This window comes from Zosterops lateralis, assembly GCF_965231275.1.
Source record: "Zosterops lateralis genome assembly, chromosome: Z".
Lineage (NCBI taxonomy): Eukaryota > Metazoa > Chordata > Aves > Passeriformes > Zosteropidae > Zosterops > Zosterops lateralis.
In genome coordinates, this window is record NC_139800.1 from 9,036,644 (window position 1) to 9,048,779 (window position 12,136).

The window sequence follows — 12,136 nt, forward strand, 5'->3', positions numbered from 1 at the left end:
ACCAATCTGCACAGTATTTACAGAACAAAATATAGTATTTGCAAGAAAATATGATTTGAAGAAGGGAGGAAATGTGTGTGTTTGGTGGCTGGTTGCTTTGGTTTTTTTTTTCTTTAATAAAAAACCAACCAACCAAACCCCCATATTTTATAACTGATACATCACAGAGCTATGCTATTTGAGGACAGCAAAACTCAAGAAACCAAACATACACCAAATACCATCTAAAACATAATACACTGAAAAAATTCTACTTCTTCCAACCAGAGAAATTTAGCTTTTCAAAGAAAACATGAATAATACATGTATGTTTTCACTAATATCATTATTCCAAATAAAAAAAAGCTCTATGAATAAGACCAGACGGTCTAAAAATATTCCTTTAATAAGTATGTACCAGCAGAAACATCCCTCTAAAATACTTATTTTATTAGTGAAATGGTACCAAAGATAACAAGTATACAAACAATCTCTTTGCTCTATGCTACTTACACATCATAAATAAGACAGCTGTTGTTGCAAGACACAATCTTTCACAGTCTTCCTGTAAGCATACAGATTTGTTATTCTTTTATCAGAATGTGATAGCCAACAGCATGTGGCTTAAACATCACAAAAATGGCTGTTCTATACTTTACATGGTAAAGCATTTTCTGTTGTCTTAAATGTACACAGTGGCAAGAACATTGTATCTTACAGAAAACAAGGAGTGATTAAGCAGCTTCACAATCAAATTGTATTTCATTAACTTAGGAGATGGGCAAAGTTTTTATCCCCAGTAATATGCCTCTCTTCCATTGAAAAAATTAACTTTGCAGAGGAAAAGTAAAACAAGTAGAAAGCGAACAGCCAATACATGTAGTTTTTTATTTTAACTGAAAGAAATAACACTTCCCATGAGGTAAGGCAATTAAGTAATTTGATTGCATTAAATTGTAGTAAAAATAATCAACGCGATTTTAGGTATAATTACCTCTTAAATCAGAAATCTCATGTAACCAATTAAATTACTTCAGAGAACAAAAGCCGTGTTTTGCCATGACAAAAACACATTTTGTCATTCTCTTCTTGCATGCTTTCTCCACAAAAAATGAATAAAGAATCTCTACTATGTAAGCCCTGTGTAAATTAGAACTTCCTTCCTCAAATTATTTATCCCCCATTTCTTTGCATGCCATTCCTCTTATATTGCCCAACAGGTAACAGATAACAGAGGTAACGATTAAGGCCATCCAAATATATATTAAATGTCTTAAGGGCTTTCTTTGATGCAGGTGATCAGAGCACACTTCGTATTCAGCTACTACTGTTGTACAGTGGTGGTCCCCAAATTACATTTTTTCTCTTATTTATAAATCTCTTCTAAGAATAAAAAATAAAAGTAAAATGGAGCTTCACTATTTTAACAAGTGAACCAACAACCGTTCTGGCAAGTCACTTGCATTTGTCTACAGTATGGTGGTGGCAAAGTAGCAAGAGAGATCATATAAGATTTAGCTGAAAATGTGTAACAGCACATATACATTTCTAGAAAATACCACATTTTAAGAAGGCACTAAAGCTTCTGCTTGTGCTCCCATATTTTTTTAACAAAAAGGAAAAAGTTACTTTCTTAATGGCACCTGTACTATTTTCAGCTGAACAGACACACTGCAGTACATTGCAAAACAAAGCTGTAAGTTCTGGTATCATCTTATAGATGTGCTCACTTCTCTAAGGACAAAGAAAACAACAAAACAACTCCAAAATAACCCTATAAGCTAACCTAATATCTATAACAAGACAATGTTCCTTTCAGGAACAAAAAAAGCGCATGCATTGTTCAAATATTTAAAAAGAAATATTAATTTCAGGGATATTAGTAAGAAATTATTTTAAATAATAAAGTCTAAGAATCTCAAGCAGTGAGCAAATGAAAAACATACTGATCTGTGAGTATTTAACGTAAGAACAGTAAAACTGTGTTTATGCTTAAACCCCCTTTCCCTACAGTTGTCATTTACAAGGAAAGAAAGTGTGTATATTTATGCACCATTTTCAAGCACATCAAACAGCACACATTAAAGGTTTTGTGGATTTTTTAACCTACAGGGCAAAACAATACAAAAGTCATCAACAAGCAGTATTTTAAACAACCTTCAATGCATATCTTCAGCTTTTTTGGGGAAGTACAGGTTTACATCTTTCAGTTCCTAGTTATTTGTAACAGCTTATAGCAAAACCTAACATAAATCATTTTACAAGTACAGCCATCATGGAAATGCATGGATTTTCAGAGATGAATAGTTCTGATGGCATCTGCCTTTTCATGGTATTAACTACTGATTTGTGCTCTCTTGCTTTACAGCAAGAAGACAACAAAGCTATCACAAGAATTGGAGGAGCTACTAGTACTATCAACACGTTCAGGTTGATTGCTTTGACATTTTCTTCCTCATTCTGGGAAATAAAATGCTTTGGATTTCATTCCTTAGTTGAATTAGAAGTCCATTCTTTGCTTTAAACCTCTTCCATTTTAATTGAGAGGTTTTCTTCATTTGGTTGACAGTTCCCATTCTGTTGTAGCTTGACTTCATCTGTCCTTTGTGTATCTCTATTGTCTACTTCCTTGTCAGTTTCTGAATTCTGATCTTCTTTATTGTTATCTTTGTCCTACCAAAGATAAAATTATTTGACAACAAAATAATATTCTTAGCATTATAGGCTATGACTTCCAAGATTTCATTGTTTCAATTTTTACATGTATATCTTGTCTCTGCAAATTTTAGAATAGAGATTCAAGCTTTTTTGCCCCCACCTTTTTTAAAAATAAGCTTTTTTTTCAGCTGGCAGTTTTAACAACCCATCACCCAAGAAATTATGCCATAAAGTGATCAGTCTTTATCAACTATAATAAAGTCATATATAGTTATAGAACAAGCAGGAGCATGGAATGTATGAGAAACATCTCCAGAAATTAAGATTTCACCAACATTTTAAAAATAGAACAGGACTGAATTTTTTCTTTCTTATTTTTTATCAGGTATCTGATGCATTTTAAGAGAGTTCTTGGGTAAGATATTTATATAAATAAGCATTTGAACAGTCACCTAAACCAGCTGTTCTCTAACAGCTGAATAATTCTGAGCACAATCAACTACTCTTTAAAGGTGTGCTGCTATTCAAATTCTAAGATGAAACATTTCGAAGATGTTTCTTTTCTTAATTGTACTACCTTCTATTTTGCAGGGGAAAATCTTATACTATTCTTCCATAACTCTTCAACTTCACTCCTATAGAAGCCAATATACAGACCAGGACCAATTCAATGAGGGGGTGTTTGAACTGCATAGTGAGAGTTTATTTAAAAAGTAATCTTTTCATTTTGACAGTCAATCCACCCCTGAACACCCCTGGTTAGTCAATGATCTGTCTGCCAGGCAAGTCCTAACATAGCGGAGACAAGACAAAGGAGAAACAAGCTGTTACTGTAACTTAAGCACCCAAACTCTTACAGGTCAACTGAAGTTCAAATATGTAGACTTTAACTGGCCTACTAAACCCAACCAGCAAATACTAAACTCAAATGGTAAGGAAAAGGAGAAAAAGAAGGGAGGAGTAAAAGAAAGAAAATGCAGAGAGAGAACTTCAGTAATTTCAATAATAGCTTCACTACCACTTCATTCTGCTGATCACTTGGTCACACAAACTTACCTTCCAAGTAGTGGTGCTTTTCTCAGATTTCTCCTTTCCCTCTTTTTCTTTACTACTTTTCTTCTTGGAAGTGGAGCGTTCTCTTTCTCTTCTTTCATTATTTGTATCTCTTTCTCTTTTCTTTTCTTTCTTGTTTCTGTTTCAGAATTTTTTTTTTCAAATTAGGATTTGATCCAACTACAACAAATGTCAAACCATTTGACTGCAAACTAAACCCCCCAAAAAACTTTCAAAAACCTCTTAAATTTAACAAAATCCTTTGCAAAGACAATGGTTTCTTTTTGCTGAAGAGAGCTAAACAGCACATATGACCACTACACACTATATTTACAAAGAAAAAGGCAAATTAATCTGTATCAGGTGAAGGGATTTTATAAATCTGCAGCAATTTGCAATGCTGATTGATTTGAAACTATGTAATTGAAAGAATACCAGAGCTCAAATTAGTTAAAGTTTTGGGTTAGTTTTAAATTAAAACAGAATCATGCTGACTAACAGAAATCATCAGCACAAAAGCAGTAAAACGGTAAAATTACTATAAATTCTTCTTTACTTATCATTAACTTCTGTGTTTATGTCACACTGACCTTCTTGGAGAAGGAGTTCGTGAAGACTTTCTTTTTGCCGTTTTTGATGTTTTAGGAGATTTGGAGGGACTTCTGCTCTTCCTTTTACGCCTTTCTCTACAGGACCAAGGAATTCAACATCATCAAAACTCAAAAATAATATACTTAAAGGAGATAAAAAGAGAAAGCTCTTACAATGATCTAACACATCCACTGAATTTGACAGTCTGTATTACCAAAAAAATATGAACTGTACAAACTAAAAATATTTTTTGTATGCTTCAGTTTAGTAGGAAAGGCAAGGCCAAAGAAGGAAAACAAAGATGGCACCCTTTCAAAACAATCCTTTTTTAAATCCTTATATGCTTGGTAACAATGAAAACACATTGAATTTACCAATATTACCAAACACATTGGTAATACTGTATCAGTTAAGAGTTTCATTCAGTTATTTTCCTGACTGAAGAGCCATATTAACACAAAAGGTACAACTTGAGCAATATGAATTTCAAAACATAACATTACAAACTGAATATCACATCAACTTCAGTTTAACCTGACTGCAATTTAATTCCTAAATATATGAGCTAGAATTAGTTGGTTTAGAAGAAAACAGTGCAAAATGAAGCCCAAGCTGTTGTCAAAGTCAGAATAAATAAAATCTTTTGTTTTTCTAGTGGTCCTTGCTTAGCAAACAAAATGTCATCATTCTGTAACACATGGAAGAGCTTGAAGTGTTTTAGAAAACAGCTGTTTTACACAGCTAAATGGAGTTTCCTGAAGGTGCCATTATGGAGTCTGATCTCGAATACAACAAAATATGAAATAACTGGTCATTTATACTGAGGCACGCATTAAATTAAAGCAAAAACTGGGCCAGTACAACTTCATTTAACATAAATACAGAACCTACCTGTCAAAGTAAGATTTTTTTTTTACCTATAAGCTCTCTGTGAAGCAGGAAAAGCAAATTGGAAGAACTGAAGAAAAAGAGGGAATTTACTTCTAGATACAGCACAAAAGCTGTACTTACGGATAGCAGCTTTCGCAATTTGTGAATATTTAAATCTTCAATATTTAAAAAAGCCAAGAAATCAATACTTATTAGGTAAGTAACAAAAGGACACATTAAATTATAGCCAGTATCACTATATGGATTGATACTCTGACAGTACTATCTACTGTGACTGTCCTGACTTCGGCCAGGGTAAGTTTCTAACAACCAGAATGGTGCTGTGTTTTGGATTCAGTATGAGAATGATGTTGATAATACACTGATGTTTTAGTTGTTACCTACCCCTAAATGAAGGACTTTTGTTTCCCATGCTCTGCCAGCAAGCAGGTACAAGACACTGGGAGGGAGCATGGCCAGGAGGACTGACCCAACTGGCCAAAAGTCAGTGAGGGGTGAGCAATTGTGTAGTGCAGCACTTGTTTCTCCTGGGCTTTATTCCTCTCTGCCCCTTCCAATACAATTACCATAATTATTTTGTTTCAATTACTAATGTGTTCTTTCCTCAACTCTCAAAATAGAGCCTGGCAGAGCATGACAAGACTGAACAAGGAAAGGAATGGTGAGGAAACAAAAGAAGTCAAAAAAAGACTGTCATGGTTTAACCACAGACAGCTAAACCGTGAGTGCCATTTGCTCATTCCCTGACTGCTTTCACCCTTTTGCCCTCCAACCTCCATACCCCCAACACCACCAGGGCGGGAGAATAAATGGGAAAAAAAGGAAAACTCCAGCACTGTACCAGATACTTCTAAGAAATTTAACTTTCTTTTAATCAAAACCAAGACAGTTACCTCCTGAAGCTGCACAGGACAGGATTTTTAAGTATTTTGTTCAGCAAGCTTTTATCTTTGATAAACAAAAATATAAAATATAAAAATATAAAATTCAAAATTGTGGAGTAAATAACACAGTCACTAATCAACCGTTCACTAGTTAACACATATTTTATTTTGAACATCTCCACATTGATCATTACCTTTATTTAATTGAGGATACTGGAAATTCATTATTCTCTCTCAGCGCTGTCATTTCAGCTACACTCTTAATTTCTACACTACATTCCCAGTTACTTTTGCCATCCAGCATATGTACCTGCAAACTAAGTGCTTCAGCAATTGTGTTCAAACTAGAAACTGCTTACTCATTAAATTTGCTGTTTCTGCTTTTCTTATTTCAAGTTGAAGAATTTTAACTGTCTCACTGCATTTGTTCCCATCTCTATTACATTTGTACATGAAAAGGTTTTTGTGTACCTCTTTCACTAAATCTCTTACACAATATTAACACAGCAAAATTTAAGAAAAACAAGTTCTGAATATTTTGATAGCGATCCTGTGTCTCTTAATTACACATGGAAATAACATTCTCCATTTAATCTGGTGATTTTGGCTCTGCTAGCTAGGAGTAAGACAGCTCCTTTTCCAACTGATTTCTCTGCCCTTGGTCTGTCTCTTTTTTCAGCCAGGAATCACAAATAACCATCTCATTTCCAGTACTTGTGAGCAGTCTGTCAGCAAAGCAAGGTCAGCTGCCATCTAGTTCTTAGAAGGTCCTGTATGTCCTATTCCACCTTCACCTGTTCTTCAAAAAAATTACTATTTGCCCAATATTTTACATTTATATTTATATTTTACATTTTGCACGATCAGCAGTCAACTGCTGTACTGAAATTCAGGCAACTAAAATGCCTATCTGTTAAATAATCTTCACTGGAATGGTCTGCAACCATTTCAACCATGCAATGTCCATCACCAAAGGAAGACCTCTAATGTAACCCAACCTATTCAGAATTACTTTTCAGAGAACAATGACATTACTGGGGTTGGAACAACCCTCCAAAGATCACTTAGTCCAACCTAACCCTTCTCCACCTTACAAGAGGGTCAATCAGAGCAGGTTTTTCAGGGCCCTATCCAGTCAGATTTTTGGATGGAGACAATCCCTTGAGGTAATGGGTTCCAATCTGCCCAGCAAAACCACAATTTCAACACTAGAAAAAACCTCCTTTTTTTCTCCATAGGTCAATATGTGCCTGCCACCTCTTAATTGTCAAAGGCCTCTGCTGGTTCTGTCTTCCTCAGGCTCATATATACTGGCAAGATGCTCCTCAGCCTTCTCTTTTCCAGGCTAAACAATCCCAGATTCCTCAGTGTTCCTTTGCATGAAGGAAGCTCCAAGCCCTTTATCAGCTTCATGGCCCTTCCCTGGACTCTCTCCAGTACACCTGCATGTCTCTTGTAATTGGAAACCCAGAACAGGATTCTAAGCATGTCCTCACCACAAGAAGGAAAGAATTACCTTTCTTGACCTACTCATAATATTTCTGGCCTTCTTGGCTGCAAGGACCTGCCAGCTTGCCCTCCAGCCAGTGAGCCCCCATGCTATACTGGGGTAAAGGCTTTAATCCTGCCTGGGTGTAGGGCCTGGTCTTTCTCTTTGTTCAGCTCCAAGAGATGACTATCAGTCCATTTCTCCCATCTGCTGAGGTTTCTCTAAATGGCAGATCAGCCTCCCCCAACAGCTGGTTCTCTGCTGTTTCCAAAGCTACAGAGGATGCACTCTGTCCCACTGTTTAAGTCCCTGATAATGACATTCACCAGTACTGGCCTCTGCATTGATACTCTGAAGATAGGTATATCTGAAGGAAAAATTGTAAATTCATAACAAAAACTGTATTTTATCATCTTCTGGCTTCAAAAGAACACTGCCCTTGCTTTACAATATCTGAATCATACCAAAGAACAGTTTCGTACTTGACTGCACAAGAAAAAATGCACTAATTTTTACAAGAATTCTCTGCTCAAGTAATGACACTGAAGTCTTCCCATAGTGCTTTTTTAACTAGTAAGATTCCTAAAGGGGGGAGCAAAATTATTGCAAATAATTTGAGTATGAGCTTTTGGTACCACCCAGCTAATTACTTGTTTTTGGCACTAGGAACCTGGTTTTCCACCAAGGTTCCTATATAAGCTACATATTGTGAAACCCTTACATATTTTTCTTCAATTACCCAATTCAACACTCCGAGGCCTATGGACTGAAAAAAAAACATCTCAAAGCTGATAGAAGTATTTGTGTGGGTCTTTCCACTCATTTAAATAGGAAGCTGCATATGCTTAAGGAAGAAACAATGTTCTGCCCATAACCTCGTAACACAAACACAATGTTCAGAAACCATTATACCCTTTTTTGCCTTCTATGAACCTTGAACTGATGAATTTTGAGAACTAAAGGAATTCTGCTTTTGTGAAATTATTACAATAGGTAGAACTTGTCCAATCTGTTCAGCCTTTCATTATTTCAAGGTTACAGATATAATTTGATATTTAAATATGATACAATATTACTGAACTTGCTGATTCCTAATGTAACAGAAAGGACTTTATCCACCAATGCTTCTAAACTTAACTTAGCTGCAATGCTTTTAGAGTTTGCTTACAGAAATTGATTGTAAACTCACAGCCTCTTTCTGCTGTGAATGTATTTGTTCATACTTCCTGCCACTTAAGCTCCCCTCAGAGCCAAGACCAACAGCTACCTTATTGTTTTCCTGCTTACTATCAGCAGAGTTAAGTTACTTTTAACTTACACCTGGCCATCTAGTCAGATAAAGAATGTATCTGTCTCTCCAACTGAGATACATTCACCCTGTGAAAGACTAGCCAGCTAAGTGAAATGTTTGCTTCCTGCAGTTCAGCCATCCAGCCAAAGAAAGGCAAGTATTAGCAAACAACTGGTTGCAAGACCTAGACCAAAATGCTGCAGCATGTAAGTAATGAAAGAACTATGTAACAGTGACTCAAACTTCCATCAGGGCAAAGTATGATGCATGTGATGTTGGTCAGAACTTTTGGCTGTCTGTAACATACAGAAATGGCACAAGAATCATCTGATTACTGCCCTTTATATGATAAGGTTACGTGAAAGTCAAGCACCAGCAGCCCAACAAGAAACTCTGTTCTATCAGCATCATATAGAGCTTTTTTTAACAGGTGCTACTTAAAAGGAAAATCTACAAAACAGAAATAATACAAATTTATTTAGTAAGAGACATGGTGATATCAATACATAAAAATTAGGATGGTGCCTCACTGATCTGACAAGTCAAAAAAGAAAACAAGCATGAAAAGTTCTAAACAAACCTGCTGGAGCTACGAGATCTTCTTGAAGAGCTATAGCTTCTTGGGGGTGTTCTGGATCTCTTATCTTTCTTCTTTTTATCATCTCTCTCTTTTTCTCGCTCCTTCTCCCCATCTTTCTCCTTTTCTTTGTCTCTGTCCTTTTCTTTGTCCCCTCCTTTGTCCTTATCTCCCTCCTTGTCCTTAATCTTCTCTTTGTCCTTCTCTCCTTCTTTCTCAGTATCTTCTTTTTCTTTGTTCTGATCTACCTCTTCCTTGTCTTTTTCCTTATCTTTATCTTTTTCCTTTTCCCTGTCCCTATCTTTCTCCTTGTCCCTGTCTTTGTCTCGGGCTCTCTCTCTATCTTTGCTTCGCTCTTTATCTCTCTCCTTGTCCTTCTCCCTATTTCTCTCTTTATCTCGCTCTCTTTCCCTGTCTTTGTCTCGATCCCTATCCTTCTCCTTGTCTCGGTCTCTGTCTTTCTCTTTTTCTTTGGCCTTTTCTTTTTCCTTGATCTTTTCTTTGTCTCTTTTCTTGTCCCTGTGAAAAGCCAAACACAAACCCATTAATTCATCTTTGAACTTTCCAATTAAAATTACAACTAACTTTTTAGTACAATCAAGATAAAGTGTGCATATCTGCTGAAAAATAGTAATTCTTAAATATTTTAACTTTTCACCCCTGTTCACAATGAGGGAAAGCTATTTATAGCTAGGAAATACACAGCTATATACACAGCTAGGAAAATTCTGGAAATCAAAATGGAGAAAGGGAGGCCAGAACCAAATGAAACCACTATCTTCCAAGTGATGCTACTATGTTTGGAGAAAATGTGCCACTTCACCTCACAGTTACGCAATTATATATATATGTATAAATTTTCTGTATTTTGTCAGGAGTGAAACAAACTTTACAATCCGTAAATCCACTCTTTACTAAAAATGTATCCACATAAGATGGCCTTCAGATTAATCACTGCCAAATGAATAAAGACAGGTGACTGACAAAAGTCTTTATATTCTAGTTTTCTCTCACATCGATATCCTTGAACTGCTTGGAAGTCCAACAACACTTAATACACAGAAATAAAAAGAAAACATGGACAAAAAGTCATTGGATTCCCTTGGAAGGCAAATGTAAGATCAAAACTCCATCAAAACAACTCAACCATCTGTAAAGTTTGAAAATTACTGAAAAATGCTAATACAGTAAAAACAGAAGAAAGAAAAACAGCTTCTTTGGGACAGGAAATATGATACATGTTCATAAAAAAACAGCAAGGAACATTCCATCTGATGTTCAAGTCATTATGTCAAACAAGAACTAATTAGCTAACAACTTTGGTTGAAAGATTACATTTTTGTATCGGACTATTTGAAAATGCAAGACTCCATCTTTCCTCTCCAGTACACCGACACATATTGAAAGAACAATTGTTCAGAGAAAGAAACAGGAGAAAGAGGTAGAGGAGAAATTGATTAGCAGGTCTTATTATGTCAAGAAGAACTAGACTGACAGAAGTTACCTGGTATTGGTATCTATTCTAGACTTTTACAGATTCTAAGAGACTCCTTCACACATGGAAGATCCTAAGCACTCAAACTTTCCTCACACTGAAGAAGTGTTTGGCTGTATCTTCTTCTCAACTGCAAATAAACATCAGACTGTTGTGTGCTCTATGACCTGACAACTTTGATTCCCATCAGGTTCTGTCAAGTGCTTTGTTAGGAGTCTCAGAAATGGAATGTAACACCATGAAGATGAAACAGCGCACAGTCCCCACAACACCAGCCCTACGGCCTCCCAAGGAATGTCTTCTTGTTAATTTATCACAGAGGTTTCACTGGACTTTCCCCCTTCCAGTGAGTTATGTCTCAAGAAGCTCCAGAAAACAGAAACAGAGAATCAAAAGGATCCCCCCAAAAAATCCAGCTAGCTAAGCAGCTTAGTTTTGTTTCCACATGGATCCACAGATCTGCAGCTCTCTTTCCCACAAAACTTGTCATACAACAAGAGGCAGCTGCACAACCAAAGTACAAATCTCCCTTTAAATAAATCAGTGGAATTACAGAAATGAAACTAAGAACATACCATACTTCTATTCATGAAGTTAGTTTCACAGGCACTTCTGGTTTGAGCTTATTCACTACTTCATCCCTCAAAAAATTATGCTATGGTCTTGTTAAAATATCACAGTTAAATAGTTAGATGATCAGACATAAAAACTAACAAACTAGATAAAACACACATACATATTACATCCTGAAATACATATATACCATACAACCAACACATGCATTTGTTCCTGCAGTTTTAACATATGAGAAAGTCAAAGATGAAAATAAAAGGTCATGCACAAGAACATGTTCTCACAGTACAGGATCAAGGTCAGTCCGAATTCAATCCTCTCAATAGATACACATCAAACAAACATCCATTTCTTTGTGAGTTCACAAGACACACAGGATATTCCTTAACTATTGGTAGTAGTCTGACTAAATTACTCTTTTCAGTCAGCTTGCATGTTAGTACAAATGAAGATGAGACTATCAAAGTTCAAGTGCCTCAGTGTGATCATTTAACCCCTGGAGGCACCTCAGAGGCTACAAGAAAAATAATTAACTCTATCTTAGCCAAGACCGCTATACTCAACATTAAAATTTATTTTCTGTCCTTTTGTCCCACAGATGAGACTCCACCCTTTATGGTCACCTAAAAGGTCTGTTAATTTTTTTCAAAACCTG

General features: G+C 35.9%; 1 protein-coding gene across 2 annotated transcripts in view; it reads right to left on the reverse strand.

The window, feature by feature from the left end:
- Positions 1–414: 414 nt before the first annotated feature.
- The window catches only part of SREK1 (splicing regulatory glutamic acid and lysine rich protein 1), a 32,766-nt gene continuing 21,044 nt past the window's right edge, over positions 415–12,136 (reverse strand). For both annotated transcript variants that reach the window (XM_083883076.1, XM_083883077.1), the window contains exons 9-12: positions 9,417–9,932; positions 4,281–4,376; positions 3,694–3,829; positions 415–2,652 (exon numbers count right to left, since the gene is read on the reverse strand). In XM_083883076.1, coding sequence (XP_083739202.1) covers positions 2,500–2,652; positions 3,694–3,829; positions 4,281–4,376; positions 9,417–9,932 — 901 coding nt within the window. In that variant the 3' untranslated portion in view covers positions 415–2,499. The remainder of the gene's footprint in view (positions 2,653–3,693; positions 3,830–4,280; positions 4,377–9,416; positions 9,933–12,136) is intronic.